Source organism: Onychostoma macrolepis, chromosome 07, assembly GCF_012432095.1.
Source record: "Onychostoma macrolepis isolate SWU-2019 chromosome 07, ASM1243209v1, whole genome shotgun sequence".
Lineage (NCBI taxonomy): Eukaryota > Metazoa > Chordata > Actinopteri > Cypriniformes > Cyprinidae > Onychostoma > Onychostoma macrolepis.
The window spans coordinates 10102346-10121608 of record NC_081161.1 but is presented as its reverse complement, the minus strand read 5'-3'; the positions used below and the strand labels follow the sequence as shown (position 1 = coordinate 10121608).

At 38.4% G+C, this 19263-nt stretch overlaps 1 protein-coding gene across 1 annotated transcript in view; it reads left to right on the top strand.

Annotated features, from left to right (window-relative positions):
• The window catches only part of ankrd11 (ankyrin repeat domain 11), a 168381-nt gene that overhangs the window by 129811 nt on the left and 19307 nt on the right, over positions 1-19263 (top strand). Inside the window, exons 3-4 of the mRNA XM_058780743.1 lie at positions 4352-4497; positions 9501-9639. Coding sequence (XP_058636726.1) covers positions 4411-4497; positions 9501-9639 — 226 coding nt within the window. The 5' untranslated portion in view covers positions 4352-4410. The remainder of the gene's footprint in view (positions 1-4351; positions 4498-9500; positions 9640-19263) is intronic.

The window sequence follows — 19263 nt, the reverse complement described above, 5'->3', positions numbered from 1 at the left end:
ATACTGCATTTGTGTGAGTGTCATACAGCAAATCAATTTTTATTTTTATTAATTTATTAATAATCTTTTTCTTGTCATTTTGTTTTCCATGAGAGAACAGTCATTCTATTCTGTTTTCCTATCCAAATCTGTGTAGTATGCACATGTGCTTGTGACAGGGGCCATCGGGGCTGGTGGAAGCAGGAGATTAGAGGGAGCTTTGTGTTCCCGGCTGAGCAAAGGCAGGACTGCACCGTCAGCAGGCAGGAGGAAGCTGTCTAAGCACTGGTCGGCTGACCCAGGGTCAGCCTCAGCAAACTGAGAGGCCTACATTCCTCCCAGATTAATCCCATGACCCAGAGCCAGCCATCCTCTAACAAGGCCTGTCTATCTGCCCATCAGCTAGCGTGCAAAATGCAACCGGTTGAACCTGTATGTGAAGCCTGTGATCACTCTTATTAAAGACTGGAGTTGTTGCAATAGCACAATTTTAGTAGTCGATACCACATTTATTAGTAAATCACAATTGTGTAATTGAAAGCAACCAGATACTGCAGCCTTTGACACTGCAGTATCAACTTGGTACTAAAGCACTGGTAATAACTACAAACTAAAACTGATACATACTTTATAACAAATCTCAACTGTCATAATTTATGCTATATTATTACAGGTCTAATATAAGACATTTCACAGTTGAAACCTAAACAACAAAATGTCATTTAGAGCCCAGTTGTAAGTAGATCCAGCATAAGTCTAATCAACATGTAAGATATGCAGCTTGTTGCTGTGCCTGGTTAGGACATGTCAAATATTTCCACTCTATACAGTCTAGAAAATGGCTATTTGCCTTGGTGAAAGTCTTTGCGCAGTCTGCTGAGGTTCAGGAGTATGCAAGACCCCTGCAGGGAATATGTACAAACTTGCACACACTGCTGTTGTGTGGTTGTGCTGCAGGAAACGAATGCAGGGACATGTCAGTAAGCCGGGCCTTGTGCCGTCTGCTGCAGCCTACAGTAGAGTACAGTGCTAAAAGTAGACCTCATATGTGATGAATTACAGCTGGCTTCAGGCAAAAAAAAAAAAAAACTGCTTTGTCTGACACAAGCACCCACACTGAAGGCAGATGCGCAGCAGCTTTAGATTGGGGTGGAAAGCAGAGGAAATGAGCCGTGTTTCTGGAATGGATGTTATTGTGTTTCTTCACTGGGTGCCACTCCTGAGTGAGTGTGTGTGTGTGTGTGCACGCATTTCTTTTCCTACAGTAATGCTTGCAGAACACACAAGTTCAGAAGCAAGGTGCACACAAATGCACATTCCACATTATGCTCTGTGCATTCATACTTGTTCTGTATTTGCGTTCAGAGCGAACTTTATGGACTCACTTTGTTTTTGGAGATTCGTTTGCCATTCCCCTTGTTTTGATCTTCAAGCAGACCTGTGTGGGCCTGTATTGTTCTAGAACTTGCATCGACCTACTTTAGGGTACAAGCATGTCTGTGTGTTTGTTCCACACCACATTTGTTTATCCCCATTAGAGCCTGACCTTTCAACCACTTTGAGCTGTGGAACTGCTTTTTGGGGTGAGGATGGGGTGTGGGAGACATGCCTGAATAACTGGAGAGCAGTATTACTCTCTGTATGCGCGTGCGGTACGTTAGCTAAAGATATAAATAGCTGTCTTTGAATAGGAGGGCTGGAGAGAGATGGCTGTGGCGCCAGAGTAGTGGTGAGTGCCAGTTTTCCTGGAGAAGAGAAGGCAATGGGCAGCCCTGCTCGTCACACAAAACTAAAACATGCATTATGGAGGGACGATTATAGTATACAGCTGCCCTTCACGTTAAGCCTTGATGTTCAGCATATACTAATAGTTGTTCAAGGGTGGTATAGAGATGATCCGAGCATCATTACCTGTACAAATCTTGGTCAAATTTCACTAGATCTCTGTTGAGGGTCACTTGTCATTTGCACTTTCACAGCATTTGGGTATAATGCAATGCATTTTTCGGTTATTAAGACTTGCAGTACAATAGATTGCTGTGCGAAAGGCTTTTAAATGACGTCGCTTGCAAATTCCGTGCATTTTATGAAGGTAGTTTGTCTCCAAAGTGAACCCACATGCTTTATTTAAATTGTGACAGGGCATCTTGAATCTACAGTCGTGCTGTGGGACTCTTCAGCATAAAAATTGCTCCCAAATGAGAAGAAAAAGATGACTGTGCTGTCTTAGAGACTAAACAAAGGTTTTTGTTCTAAATACCGTACCATTGTCAAAGCCTTGATGCAAAAACTTTCATTGCATCAATATCAGCTGTCTGTCCAGTAAGTTCAAAATACTATAACAAATTGCTTTTTTTCCCCCTTTCTAATCTCTTGCAGCAGCCGTCTCCACCCTGCAGTACTAATGAATTGCAGTGCACTTGCGCGCTCTGCTCTCAGACACTTTAGTGTTTTTATATCTTCATCTTATCGTTTTGCCGGTAGCTCTGATCTGTGTGTACGTGACGGTGTCTGGGTTGCTTTTTTGTTTATTAGCTTCAGAATTACCTTGCAGAGTTTGATTTTTTTTTTTTTATTGTGTAATGTAAACAAGAGAAAATATTTGTATTCCACAAATTTACTGAATTCTGTTGGTATTTTAAGGTGTTGCTTGAATTTGCAAATACCTGGGGTTTATGGAAATGCTGTCAAAGCCAGACAACATTAAAATCTTGGCTGGTGTTTGTAATTGTTTTCTTGCTTGACTGGATCAAATGCATTCTGGGGAATGGTCCAAATTCTTGAACCGTGTTGCATTTAAAACATATATTGAATGTCATTTATCCTTATGAAAAGACTCAGTCGTTTAGGTTACTTAACAGTTACCTAGCATGAATTGCAGATCAATGTTATCAGATGAACTGAACTTGTTGGCCGTAGGCTGTCAAGAATATGAAATTCTGACTGGCAATTGTGATGGTAACTGATTTTATAGAAATTCTGAAATGTTCATGTCAGTTACAGTGTACTAGGGTTGTGACGGTGAGGAAATATCCCCACCGGTTAATCGACGTGTAACAACACCGGTAATACCGGTATCACCATGGGGGTGGTTGGGGGGATGGGGCTCCCCTCTTTTTCATGCTTGCCTTCGCTTTTAAAGAAAGCGGGGTGCACATTTTACTTCGAATTAGCGTCAATTCGGCGTCAATTCATGCATCAACTAAATACAACTTCAAACTCAACTTGGCCTATATATAAATCAAAGAACTTTTATTAACAAAATGAATCAAAATACACCATTCTATAAGCTATGCCAAGTTTAAAATAACATAGCCTAACTTACACAGTTTAAATAGCCTGGGTGGGCCTATACAATACTGAAAATCAGCAAACACTGTGGAACCAATTAAATAAGAAATGAATGTTTTTTAAAAACTTAGATAAATCACCTTAGATAAACGGCAAAAGTCAACAGGCTTTTCAAAATGCAAAATATTGCCAAACGTGCGCTTTTGCATTTCGTTTTGAAACTAAATCTTCCTCTATCATCTTGTCTGTCTCGCCCCACTCTTCTTGTCAGTCAGCTCGACTCGCTCTCCACACGGTATCACCGTCTATCGCAGCAAGCCTACAGTGTACCTGGTAATTTTTATTATAAACTTAATGTTTTATTAAAAAGTGGGATTTCATTTCAAGTATTAATCCAAAAAAAAAAAGTATTTACATCTTATATTAAAGTCCTCTTTTATTCATGCTTTTTGTTAGAGAATATTACGTAACTGAAAAGCATTAGTAAGTAGTAATATTTGTGCCATAATTTGTTTACTTTCATGTGTGATTTTTCTGTTGAAATCCCTATTATGTCTTTCACATGAAGACCCTTGTGTTTCTGTGTGAAGTTGGCAATGGCTATTTAACGTGGCTTCATTCCAAACCGAATGCTGTCATCACCTCTGTATCATAGCATGTCATTTGTTTTATATGGTAATTTGTAAATGCCGGAAATGTTTATTACACACATGAGAAATAAAAATAAAATGCAACCAGATGCCAATATGGTTGTAATTTGAAATGTACTCTGGTCACTGTTATATCAAATAAACATGATCAGTTGATTTTGTAATAACTGTGACAGCTCTAGTTTGATAGATTTTCTGATGACTGTTTTTACTATTCAGTTCTTGCATCCATCTAACAGGTTGACTGGTTGTATATAGAAAATTAACAGATGTCATTTCTTTCAGAAAATGAGATCAGTTACATAAATGCTATTTGTTTTTGAAGATCTGTTGCTTTAAAGGTGCTTTGAGAATGGGCAGTTGAGTAATAATGTCATAAAGGAGATTGACAGTAAAGTGCTAATGTGTCCTTCCCTCTCCCTGTCTCACAGACGGTCGATGACGATGCGATGGAAGCGTGAATGAGGTTTGGCGTGGCAATAGCTGAACGATGCCCAAGGGTGGGGGTTCTAAAACCCCCCAGCTGGAGGACTTCCCATCCAACACCGACATGGTGGAAAAGCAGGGTGGGAAGAAGGTGAGGAAAATAGTTTTTATATCAAATGCACACACACTCTGTTAGTACAACTGCCTATAACCTTTCCAAGCAGTTAAGTAACAACCCATTGGATAGTTTTTATCCTAAATCTTTTCTTAAGAGCTACATAAACTATTGCACTGCATTGTTGTGCTTATTTCAGCATTCAGACCATGAGTGGGCGTATTTTTTTGTTTTTATACAGTCTCAACATTTTAGTAAGAGTCACAGTCAATATATGATCCTAACTAATCATAATACACAAATAGTACACATGACTGTGATGTCTATTTGTTGTGTTTTCATAAACCATTTTTGTAACCATTTTTCTTAAGATGGTCAAGGTGCTTAAAACCCATTGCTCTCTATAGCACCTAACTGGGTAATGTCATCACTAACAGATATAAAAATTTAAAAAAAGATTTTACTATTTAAAATAACTTTACTATGTTTGAATTTATTTTAAAATGTAATTTATTCCTGTTATTTCAAAGCTGAATTTTTAGCGTCATTACTCCAGTCACATCCTTCAGAAATCATTCTACTATTCTGATTTGCTGCTTAAAAACATTATTATTAATAATAATAATAATATTATTGTTAAAAACAAGTGAGTAGAATTTTTTTTTTTTATATAACAGAAATAGAAATCTTTTGCAACTATAAGTTTCTTCATCATCAAGTTTGACATTTGACTGGTAGTGTGTATTTGATTTGTGAATAAGTTTCTTGTGACATGGATTGTGTCCCCTAATGTTGTTTATTGGACAGTGCAGACTTTTTACTGTTTGCAATTTGACTTAGTTCAGAAATTCTGATGTTATTTGTCTAGGCCATGCTGTTTTTCCTGTCTTGTGTGCTGTGTACTCTTGCTTTTGGGGTGACTGTGTCTGATTTTGATATTTCATAACGCTAATATAAACTGTAATATAAACACACCACCTTAGACCCCAGTATCTCAAAACTGTGAGAATACGGCAATCCTTAGTTAAGAGATGTAACTGTCTTGAGGGTTTTTAACATGCTGATTAATGAGATTCACTGGCGTCCATCCCAGGATTTGTAAATGCAGGCAAAACAACAAAATCAACATCAAAACAGCACTCAATATACAGCTGTAGATCGTATTCTACTGTGTTAAGCATGGAAACACTGTAGAAATTTAGTCTGGGATTGTATAAAAACAATGTATAAATTAAGAGGCATTTGATGCCATAAGTGTTTTTGAATCTGAGGGTCAGTGTTTTGGTGCAGGAGCAGCCAGAGTTAGTGAAGAGTTTATGGCCCAGATGGTGTGTGTATGAACATCATTCTGTGTAGTATTGCATCAGACTCTGCGAGGGGGAGGGAGCAAGCGCGTGAGCGGACGAGGAAGAGTGAAAGAATTGCTAGGAGACCAGCAAGTAAACAGGGCTGCTCACACAGATGGTTTTAAAGAAAGGCAGTGAAAGGGTTTTTACTTGATTTAGCTTCGGTTTCTCTACGTGCTGTAAGAAAGCCTGCTCTCATCTATCTCTCTCTCTCTCACACTGTTTTCATATCTCTTTGAGCTCAGTTCTTGGGGGCAGATATTGTCTTTGTGTGTGTGTGCGTGTGTGTTTGCACTTGGATGACATCATAGTCTCATGACAGAGGGGGATGTGGGCTGGACGGAGAGGCTCTCGCAGTAGAAACGGCTCTATGCTGCATTCAGCTTGAGCTTTATCACTGCACTAAGAGCTCTTTAATTAGCCTTCATTAGCACTGCCAGTAGCAGACACAGCCCCAGCTGCTTCAGTCCTACTTCCTCTCCCTACAGTCAGCCCATTGCTTATGTACATTCATGGAGTTATATTATTTGTACAACCATGAATGTTTTTTTTATTTTTAATTTTAAAGAGATCTGATTAATTTTAATTTCTCTTCCAGTGCAGGGACGTTTGTTCTTTATTTCATAATACCTTTAGTTACAAATTTCAGGTACTCTCAACCATTTAATACATTTTTCTGTAGATGTTGCCCCACAATCAGCATGGAAAATGTGGGAGAAGATTCCATTTAGGCCTAGTTGTACAGTAATAATAAGAAAGCACAGGCAGTATGGAAATATCCTGTATTCGTTACGTAGGCTGGTGTGTGTGTGTGTGTTTGTAGTCTGGAAGAATTTTTTTGCAAAATGGGCTGTATTTGAGGTCTGAATATTGAATGTTTTTAATGATGAGCTTTTGGCTGGACTGGGTATGTGCAGTTTTGAAGTGGCTTCTTGAGGTGGGGGTTTTGATGGGTTCCAGTTGTTGATGTGAAGTTGTCTTCTCTCACATGTATTTACATAGAATGTCTAATGTCTTGCTTAAAGTAACTTCTGGAAATTTTTCATGGACATGTGTAATGTTGCCTTTTTCCAGCGCTTAAATTGTGTATTTTTTCTTGTTTTAGATGTTAATTAAATGTGCCACAAAGAATATTATGTCCATAAATATACAATTATCTATATATTCAAATTGTAAAATATGGTTGTTCACTGACAAGCTGCGCAAATCCACATTCATTATCAATGTGAATTTGCGCAGCTTGTCAGTGAACAGCGGCTCTGTGTAGTAAATGCTGCTCCATGTGAAACCACACACGTGATGGAAATTACAGCTGATTACAGGACCGGCTTTACAGACAAGATGCGCATTAAATATCGCATGCGATACATCGTGCAGCCCTACTTGCTAGCTTGTTTAGCGATCTCCACTTCAATACTCTATTATTATCAGAAAAGTGTAATTTATCAAGTGTTCGTATATGAGAGAGAGGCTGTTTATGCATGTATGAATTACCACCGTTTTGCCGCGTTTCTCTATTAACAGTGAAGCTGTGGCTTTAATTCCTTTAGAAACAATGATGTTACTAGCTCCTTGTTGAGAAAGATAATGTAGCTCTTGAGCAATTAAGCTATTTAGTTGATAAAATTGCGGGGCAGCGCTAAAAAGTTTTGTTCCTGAATATCTGTGTGTGGCCACAGCTTGATCTGTTTGAATGACTGAGCGTGTGTGCGTTAGATACAGTGAAGAAAGCGCATTAGTATAGAACGATAGTATTTTTTTTACTTAGAGTGTGCATCATTTGTGCAATGATAACCTACCAGCAATGTAAAGATGATTTTGTTTTTTTTATATATTAGAATGAGTACATTATTATTTATGGGCATAAAAACAAGATGCAAACAATAAGAATTTTGTACCTGGTGGGAGTGCCCAATGTAAACATGAAACATATGCCATTATCTATATTGTACTGTGGTACAGTTATGGAGGCCCTTCGTAATGCAGAGGTCAACTGCCTGCTCTGCCTATAGTTAGAAATGACCCTATAGTATGCAGTGTTTAATAAACAGCTGTTTTACTAAATTCTGCTGAGGTGAAATTCAGTGCAGTCCTGTATCGTATCGTGGCATCTGTATCGTGATATGTATCGTATCGTGACTTTGCTGGTGATACACAGCCCTATCAACAACGTGTATTTCCCATTATATAAGTATATGGAAGTATATAAACTCATATTGTATGTTTAATGCAAAATCCCATTGTTGGAAGGAAAGGGTCCATAGCCGTATATATCCACTAAAGATAATGTGCATAATGTATGAAGCTTATGTAGTTGTATATTTTGCTTGTTTTAGATGTTAATTAAATGTGCCACAAAGAATATTATGTCCATAAATATACAATTATCTATATATTCAAATTGTAAAATATGGTTGTTCACTGACAAGCTGCGCAAATCCACATTCATTATCAATGTGAATTTGCGCAGCTTGTCAGTGAACAGCGGCTCTGTGTAGTAAATGCTGCTCCATGTGAAACCACACGTGATGGAAATTACAGCTGATTACAGGACCGGCTTTACAGACAAGATGCGCATTAAATATCGCATGCGATACATCGTGCAGCCCTACTTGCTAGCTTGTTTAGCGATCTCCACTTCAATACTCTATTATTATCAGAAAAGTGTAATTTATCAAGTGTTCGTATATGAGAGAGAGGCTGTTTATGCATGTATGAATTACCACCGTTTTGCCGCGTTTCTCTATTAACAGTGAAGCTGTGGCTTTAATTCCTTTAGAAACAATGATGTTACTAGCTCCTTGTTGAGAAAGATAATGTAGCTCTTGAGCAATTAAGCTATTTAGTTGATAAAATTGCGGGGCAGCGCTAAAAAGTTTTGTTCCTGAATATCTGTGTGTGGCCACAGCTTGATCTGTTTGAATGACTGAGCGTGTGTGTGCGTTAGATACAGTGAAGAAAGCGCATTAGTATAGAACGTATAGTATTTTTTTTTTACTTGGAGAGTGTGCATCATTTGTGCAATGATAACCTACCAGTAATGTAAAGATGATTTTGTTTTTTTTTTATATATTAGAATGAGTACATTATTATTTATGGGCATAAAAACAGATGCAAACAATAAGAATTTTGTACCTGGTGGGGAGTGCCCAATATAAACATGAAACACATGCCATTATCTATATTGTACTGTGGTACAGTTATGGAGGCCCTTCGTAATGCAGAGGTCAACTGCCTGCTCTGCCTATAGTTAGAAATGACCCTATAGTATGCGGTGTTTAATAAACAGCTGTTTTACTAAATTCTGCTGAGGTGAAATTCAGTGCAGTCCTGTATCGTATCGTGGCATCTGTATCGTGATATGTATCGTATCGTGACTTTGCTGGTGATACACAGCCCTATCAACAACGTGTATTTCCCATTATATAAGTATATGGAAGTATATAAACTCATATTGTATGTTTAATGCAAAAATCCCATTGTTGGAAGGGAAAGGGTCCATAGCCGTATATATCCACTAAAGATAATGTGCATAATGTATGAAGCTTATGTAGTTGTATATTTTGCATTTCTTTGTGACGGCAATATTTGTCCCAAAGCACTGTTATCAGCTCTTACTCTGAGCTAAATCATTTGAGGTGCTGTTATATGCTGTTTCCTACTAAACTTACACTATTTCCCATGTTCCCTTAGGATAAAGACAAAGGCTCGTCAAACAAGACTCCTAAATTGGATCACAGCGATGGCGTCAAAGAGATGAAAGAGAAAGCTTCTAAGAGGAAGCTGCCCTTCACCGTCGGAGCCAATGGAGATCAGAAAGATTCTGACTCGGGTAAGGGGGCAGGGCCAGCATGTAGCACAGAACTGTGGGTAACAGGAAGTGTGTGAGAGTTTGTGTGTGGGCTACTGTTGTTGTTTTTCTTCAGTAATGTGTGCCGGATGATCGCACACTATTAGTCCTGTAATTGGAAACTATTAGTCCTGTAATTGGAAATTTGTTGGATATGACATGCTGAGAAGGGTGAGATATCATACTCTGTTTTATTTATAGGGATCTTTTGATGTAGTTCAGCCTGGATCATTATCATTTTTGTTCAAGTATTTTATTTGATCCTAACTGATTGTGGGAGTTAACGTAGTTTTTCCATATTGTTGTTGTGTTTTTTAGCTTGTGTAGACGGACAGTGGTTTGAATGTATTTTGAGTTGTGTGGTTTGTTTTATGGCTGTAATTTCTGCATGTTTTTGCAGTCGAAGCACAGCCTCTCTGTAACCTTTTAGCAAGCCATTGGCAGAACCCCCCTCTCTTTTGAGACGTGGCTGTAAGGCGTGAAATTTTGCCCATTTTCTCTCTCATCAGACAATGCCTGAAGTGCTCATTGTAATGCTAATAGGGGGTGTGGTCACGTCCATTCTTTGATTGGCCTGTCTCTGTGTTGGTCTCTCTTTCTCTGTCCAATTCCAACCCTTATTTTGCTCTAAACACTTGTGTAGTACTGCTTTTCCATTTGTTTTATCTATTAATAACACATCCATTGAATGTTCCTTCAGATGTTTTAGAATTTAGAGATTCAAATCCTCACCTTCAAGCCATGCAATTTCAGCTACAGTGTCTGTGAAGATAGCTTGGATTTTGTTGCATGTTTTTATGCTGCATCATTGTCTGTTCCTAATGGCATCTGTCCAGCTCTTGGCTGTACTCCACCTCATGCACCCTTACTGGGACTTTTTGATGTAGTTGAGCTGCTCTCTCCATGGTCTCCTCCCCCAGTTGGAAGGTTTCCAGTACAGGACTTGTTAGATCTTTGTTCCATTACTGCAATGAGCTCACACAAACACCCTTTCGGCTGCTGCTGAAAGTTGGACGTTTTACTGCAATGGGAGATTTTTAATTATTAAGCATTAGCAGTCACTACGAAATCCATTATTAATTCAGTCCTGGCGTGAATGAAATGGAAAGGAAGATGTTAGGGCTGGGCGATATAGCTAAAGAATGTATCTCTTGATATTTTCCAAAATTTTGACGATAATCGATACATTAATATTTTTCCATTTGTTCTCAAATTTGAAAAGGTGTGGGGTCATGAAATAAAACACGATCTGGATAGAACAGCTGTTGTTACGAAGTACATACCAGTTGCAAAATCAACACTAGTTAAAAAATCTATACATAGAGATGGCTTTTTACTAAATGAAAACAAAATGAACATTTTGGGATTCAATCCCACATTTAATTATGGTTGTTAATCTATGAATTTTGCAGTGTGTAGCTAACAGCATGAAAAATAAAGCTTATTCAAATTGTGTGCGTTATAAACAAAAATCGGGTAAAGAGTGCTCCTGTATAAAAACCATTATAGTGTTGAAATTGTGTACACTGCACAATGAATATCTTATTTTCATCATGTAAATCCGTGCATGTGCCACTGACTAAATAAAACCGCTCAATGCAGTTAAATGTGTTGTAAATAGAAACCTTTGACGCTCTTCGTAGAGCGTTCACATATATGCACAGGGACATTTGAATGCAGCATGTCTATCAGCTTTCTTGATCTTAAGACGAGTCAAACTAGCTTACTGTCTTTAAGATAAACTTTAGCCAGTATTGTGATATACACATTATTCCATAATTTTATATCATCAGCAAAGATATCGCAATCTCTAATCCGATGTATCGCCTCGCCCTAGCTGATGGTGCAGATGGAGAGTGTTGTTTATTAGGCTGCAGTAAGTTGGAGTTGGTTCCCCAAAGAAAGTAAACCTAAGAATAGCATGAGTACAGCAAAGTTGATAACAAAGTTGGATGTGCTACTATTAAAAATTTCAGGTAATACTGATAAATTGTTTTGACTGATAACTGATGTGATTTATAAATCTATACTGTTGTGTAGAGGTCAACCGATTCATCGGTTTTGCCGATTCATCGGCACCGATTAGTTGATTGCCGCAACTATCGGTTATATGCAAAAATCCATGCCGATAGTTTTCCGGTTTGCAACCATTGCTGGAGTGGCTGAGAAGGGTCCGCTGACATTATACAGTACGAGAGCGGCCTCTAGAGGTGAAAATCACTGACAGCACGTGTTTATTTTGACACGTGACGGGAAACTCCAGACTCGCATTTAAATACAGCCGACAGAAAAGCCTGCCACGGAACAGAGAGGCCATTCACATAGTTTTCTATTAAATTACATTATATTTGTCCCAAATCATTGTGAATGTACATAATGACTTCACTCTAGGCTATAAATTATGTATTGTACATTTTTCAGCAAAATATTTGTCTTTCTGTGGCTCTAATAAAGTCTGTATGCTTCATATAGAGAGCTGTAATAGATCGCGCTCTCTCTTTCCACTTGCTCTGTTTTTTTAAACGCCGAACTTCAAACTCATTTATGCCACATTGTTCATTCTTGAAGCAAATTTATGTCCGTTTGGGGATTAAATAAATTGTTTTAGACAGCCACCTGATTTGAACGCAAAACGTCTGGTGTGTGTGTGTTACCTCCGAGTTCTCCTAGACGCAGCGCTGCGCTTTTGCCCGGTGTGTGACTTGTGTGATTAGGTAATTATCAAGTGTTAAAAAATAGAAGCAAATAAAGTGTGTGAGTACACATACAATATCCATATGTATGTAATTTTAATGCTATGGCCTTGTGTAGATGTTTAAAGATGACCATCTTTAAGCATGACTGTTGAAATTAAATGGTCATACTTAACAGTAAGAGTCCATTCGTAGCATTAATGAAAACTGTCGAAGTATCGTTCCTTGTTAGAGTGTTCATTTCAACATTCACTATTAGCTACTAATAGGCTACATTTTTAAAGTTTCTTCTTTTAACATTAGCAAACTATGAAATAACTTTAATGATCAATATAGTAAATAATATTAATATTTTCATTCATTTACAAAGTATGGTTCAGTACTGTTACTGCTTTTTTTCTTTTAAATAGTAAAGCACTAGCTTTCTTTCAGTATCCATTTTGAAAACTATCGGTTGATTGATCTGTATCGGCCAGTGTGGTCCAACCTAACTATCGGTATCGGTGAAATCCACTATCGGTCGACCTCTACTGTTGCGGTTGTTTTTAAAACCACCAAACTTAGTTTTTAATCTGCATTAATTGAAAATTTAAATATAAAATTTATATTTGAATGATTTCATTTTAACTATCCACAACTGCTGCTTTAATTTTAAAATGCGGTATAGAAAAAAATATATTCTGTTTGAATTGAGGAAAAAATAAGGTCTCATAGTACAGTTTGTTGTAAAATTGTTGACACAAAAACGTGGCTAAAAATAGCTAACAGTTATCATGTTCCTGGCAGGGCAAGTAAAAAGTTAAGGCCTGATCAAGATTGTTGTTGGGGTCATACAGACCACCAATATATTGCGCGTGACTGTGTATCAAAGCCGAAGCCATCTTCACTGTGTCACCGGGGGTGTTTCCTGTCCTCCATTTTCTGGAAGATTCCATTTGAAATACATATTTTATCTAGCTGATATTTTTACATCTCCCTCTCTGCATCTCTCTCATGGGCTCTCGGTGCGTTATGCATTCAGGGAGACTGCAGAGATCGTCTGTGCCACTTAGCTCTAGTGCAGGAGCAACCCACAAGACCCAAGAGCACTCAGTCAGGATACTTCCTCCGTTCTTTCTCTCCATCTCACAGTCTTCCTGCCTCCATCTTCTGCGTTTGCTCATTGCCTCGCTGCGCTTTCTCAGGCCGCAGACATCTTTGCTGCATTATGTATTAGAGGCAGAACTTGGCATGGAAATAGAATGCAGTGCCACTGCTCTAAAGAGCCTTCGCTAGTGGTGATGCATTTTAGTGTGCAAATAACAATGCATTTCCAGAGGATATTACAGAGACTGAATAGCTTATGAGGTGCTTTTTTGGGATACGCACTGCATGGTTTGAGAACTTTGGGCACGCGGGCTATAGCAGACGGTGGACGGGAGCTGAGGAGGGAGAATGTTGTGGATAAGGGTGAAGGGAGTGGGTTGGCTGATAAGAGACAATAATATTTGCTGCTCCACTGCTGCCCACGCCTTGCTAACGCTGGCAGGCATGTGCGCTGGTATACTTGCACACGCAATTGGTCTCTGGCTAACATGTGCACACACTCTCATTTAGAACGTGTCTGCTTCCTGTAGGCAGAGAGAAGAGATTCACTGCTGTCTAACGGATCGGACCAGTGATGTTTTTTGGCCTTCATACGACCAAGCCATGGAGCATTACTCATATTCCTGGAGGGAGGAATGTTTTTGTAGTATTTCATTTTCTGTCACGCAGCGTTCTTATGAATTATTCACTATTGTGATTTCACCGTATATATCAGATCTGGTGGTGCCTGAATTGTGTCTGCGTCTGTTTTGCCTGGGTTTTATTACCGCGTCTCCCACTGGTGCTGCTGCCCTTGTGTTTTGAAGAGGTGAAGCGTGGCCTGCATTCACACTGCCTCTGTGTTTTGAGAAGCTTGGATAAATGAGTCTGATACACTAACATTCTACATTCTCTCTGAGAAAAACCCTCAAGTGCTCCGTGGATGACTTCCTTCATTGCGGTTGATGAAACCAATCCCCTCACTCTTTTTTTTTTTAACCCCCCTCCCCCATACTGTCCTTTCATCTGCTGTGCGTAAAGTATTGACACAACATCCTGCGGGCACTTCCTGTCTCTTCTGCCTTCATTTCCTGTTTTCTCTGGGCAGGTCGTAGAGAGTTTCTGCCTTACGGTTTTGGTGATTGACTAGGGATCCATGTCTAATATTGAGTTCTTATGAGTGTTGCTTACTAAGGCAAGCATCACTATTAATATTGCTTTTGTTTACACACTTAACTGGAAGTCATTGCAAACCTCACACCTTTTGTTCTCCATACATGAATGATGTAGTGAGTTGCACTAGTTTTACTTTCACTTTTCTAAGCGATTTGATTTTGGTCGGTGGGTTCTTGACTTACCAGTAATAAACCACCCAGAACACCTTAGCCACAACATATTTGTTTGATGTACTTATGTTTACCATTGGAATTTTCCCTAGTCTATTGGGCTGATGTCCCTGTAACCCCCAGTCCCTGACCTAGATTCCCTTCAGCCATCAGTCTGAGGACACACAGTAAGCAGCTCACTAACATCATACCAAGAAATACTACACTAGTCAAATTGAGGACTGATCAGTATAAACTGCAGGGCACTGATCTTTTACATATTTTGAGTTGATCATTCTGAACATTTCCTTGGCACATTACTGAAGACTCTCTTGAGGTGTTTTTTTCTTTGTTCAGTTTTGTTCTCTTAGCTGATTAAAGACATTACAAACCTCACACCTAACCAGCTCTTCTTGTTTGGTTGTTTATTTAAAAAAAAAAAAAAAATACTAGTTATGCAACTTCTATTACAGGAGGTGGTTTTCAGCAATGATGCAAGTCACTTTAAACCTGTTGGCAACATTTAAGTGTTTTATGTTAGTGATTTGTGCTCCTAGTGTATCTGCTTTTATGCACCTGGTCTGTTTAGGGCCCTATGAAATCAGTTTTATTTTTTTTCAAAATGCTGGTTTTTTTTTGTTGTTGGTTTTTTTTTTCGGTTTTAATTGTTTAAAATTTAAAAATTCTGTTTTAATTTTTCTTGACTCCTTTTGAATGGTTAAATGCAATTTTATTAATCAAAAAGCATGTCTAATTAATTAAATCAGGAAACTTATAACATTTCACATCAGTTTATTAAATTTGTTGCAAAAATTAAATGTTGAGGGCCCTATGAAATTTTATTTTTTACTCACCATGTTTTATCAAATTCTGTGTTTTAGCATGTCTAGTTATTTGAAAGCATACTTGCACTGAACAAAATTATAAACGCAACACTTTTGTTTTTGCCCCCATTTTTCATGAGCTGAACTCAAAGTTCTAAGACTTTTTCTATGTACACAAAAGGCCTATTTCTCTCAAATATTGTTCACAAATCTGTCTAAATCTGTGTTAGTGAGCACTTCTCCTTTGCCGAGATGATCCATCCACCTCACAGGTGTGGCATATCAAAATGCTGATTAGACAGCGTGATTATTGCACAGGTGTGCCTTAGGCTGGCCACAATAAAAGGCCACTCTAAAATGTGCAGTTTTATCACACAGCACAATGCCACAGATGTCGCAGGTTTTGAGCGTGCAGTTGGCATGCTAACTCCAGTAATGTCCACCACAGCTGTTCGCCGTGAATTGATTGTTCATTTCTCTACCATAAGCCGTCTCCAAAGGCGTTTCAGAGAATTTGGCAGTACATCCAACCGGCCTCACAACCGCAGACCACGTGTAACCACACCAGCCCAGGACCTCCACATCCAGCATCTTCACCGCCAAGATCGTCTGAGACCAGTCACCCGGACAGCTGCTGCAACAGTCGGTTTGCATAACCAAAGAATTTCTGCACAAACTGTCAGAAACCGTCTCAGGAAAGCTCATCTGCATGCTCGTCGTCCTCATCGGGGTCTCGACCTGACTGCAGTTCATCGTCGTAAACTGACTTGAGTGGGCAAATGGTCACATTCGATGGCGTCGTGTGGGTGAGCGGTTTGCTGATGTCAACATTGTGGATCGAGTGGCCCATGGTGGCGGTGGGGTTATTGTATGGGCAGGTGTATGTTATGGACAACGAACACAGGTGCATTTTATTGATGGAATTTTGAATGCACAGAGATACTGTGACGAGATCCTGAGGCCCATTGTTGTGCCATTCATCCACGACCATCACCTCATGTTGCTGCATGATAATGCTGCAATGTTGCAAGGATCTGTACACAATTCCTGGAAGATGAAAATATCCCAGTTTTTGCATGGCCAGCATACTCACCGGACATGTCATCCATTGAGTATGTTTGGGATGCTCTGGATCGGCGTATACGACAGCGTGTTCTAGTTCCTGCCAATATCCAGCAACTTCGCACAGCCATTGAAGAGGAGTGGACCAACATTCCACAGGCCACAATCAACAACCTGATCAACTCTATGCGAAGGAGATATGTGTTGCACTGCATGAGGCAAATGGTGGTTACACCAGATACTGACTGGTTTTCGGACCATCTTTGAGTTCAGCTCATGAAAAATGGGGGCAAAAACAAAAGCGTTGCGTTTATAATTTTGTTCAGTGTAATTTATTCAAACTTATTCTTAAAATAGCCTTATGAATTAATTCCCCCCCCCCCCCAGAAATTTTTTGTGTATTTACATTTTTCTGGTTATCAAATGAAGGCATAAAACATTAATTTAATTTATCTTTTAATAATAGAATATTAAGCAAACTATTTTTGGCAAACAAAGTGGATTTACAATTAAAAATAAAACATGAAGAAATGTTATTTGATTATACCCTAAAAAATAATGTTTGTTTCATTTTAGTAGTAGTAGTAGGGTATGGACATTCTACTGAACAATAGTAATATTTCTGGCACAATGTCTTCAAGTTAAACCAGACTTTTATTTTGACGGGTTGCCGTGAACACCTTTACGGTTCTGTGAGCATCATGTGATATGACACTAGTTTTACTCAAATGAAACGATAAAATGCTCAGGAATTGATTCTCAGAGCAATTCTGGAGATGTTGTTCATGTATTTATGTCCTCATTTAGTGAGACGACAGATGTTGAAATCACTGCGAGTGTCTCATGCGCTTCAGTGTGTGTAGTAAACGAAACCGTGCGTTTGCCATTCAGTCAGACAGAGACACACAGGACATGCAGGATTCATATTTAAATAATAATTTTGCGGCTTAATATTTACAGATACTAGTTCATATCGCAGTTCAAGTGTAATGACCTACTTTTGATTAATTCATTCAAAGTTTGACAAATTCCATGACAATTCTGCGTTATTCAGTAAATTCCATTTTTATGACTAGATTCCACGATTCCGTCCGCGTTTTCCGCATCGCAGAAATCATAGGGCCCTATCTGTTAAACCCTTCTGTGTTTTATGTTAATACAGAAGGTTATCAATACTCCCTCTCAACAGATAACCACTGTTTTTAAATACTAATGGTTTGGAGCTACAGGCTCCCCTAACCTGTTCTCTTAAACCTGCATTTTGTCAAGTGCTTTACTTGCAGTGCTCAGTGTTGGTAATCCAGTGCAGCAAAATCGATCACTCTCAATGACAATTGTCACACAATTGTTGTGTAAACAGCTTTTTTGGTAAAAATATTGTTTGCAGTGTAGACAGTGATTTGGTGCCATTGTCATATGGCATAAGTGATATGACAGTGTATATACTGTGTGACAGTAGACAGTAGAAATTTATGGTAGAGATTCTGTTATACTGTTGAACCTCAATATACCTGCAGTAGGCCTATATTAAGTACTGATACCAGACTTATCATTTATGATTTGATTTTTTTAAACCTTAGATACTTGATTGAAAACTTTTTTTATTACGGTATATAATATGTAAAAATTCTGCAGACACAAATTCAACTTACTTTAAGAACAGCAAATTGGGACAGATAGCTTAATCTCTCAGAATGCTTCTGTAATACTGTACAATTGTCATTACCTCAGTTGAGTCTATTATAGAAGACTAAAAGTGCAAGCACTGTGTTTGTTAGTTCATCTGCCTGTTATAAACATGTTTAGACCGCTTCTGCTGTTCATGCTCTTCGAGGTTTGAATCACAGGAATGTGACTAAATTAGGGCTGCAACTAACGATTATTTTAATAATCGATTAATCTGTCGATTATTTTTTCGATTAATCGATGAATCGGATTAAAAAAAAGAAAAAAAAGAAAAGCATTCATTTCCAACCCTTTATTCAAAAACAGAACTAAAATCTTTAGAAAGTGCACAAACATGTTGCTCCTTGAACTTCCCTGAGCTGTTATAATAATAATAAAATAAAATAAAAATGGACTAACACAAAAAACATACACGTGTATGCTTTACATCTGCCAAATATATAGACTTTTTTTTGGGGGGGGGGGGGGTGCAAAAATTAAATAATTTAACAACACTGCGTCGTTAGCGTTGGTATTGTATCAGACACTTGCACTTAACATTATATGAAAATCAAGCTCAAATGGAGTTAATAATGTTTTTGAGAATGACGGAGATGGAGTGTTTTGTTTGTCATTAGAACGGCTGTAACTGTTATCTGAAGCAGCAAGTGCATTATGCTTTCATCAACTTTTACAGGTTATATAACTTTGATTGTAGCTATATGGGCGCTTAGTTTTTTCTTGTTGTTTAATACACTTGGCCAAAATCTCAAATTAAGCGCTTATGCACATAATGCACAGGATATTTAAAACGATATAGACGGCAAATAACTAATTCTTCTCCACTCTTCAAACACACAAAAACATTATCCTTTACTGACATAGTGTTTGAGTAAAGAAAACGCTGTACTATTCAAACACCAATTATTTATTCACCCTTGCATTGCGAAAAAGCAGAGATCTCATCTTCTC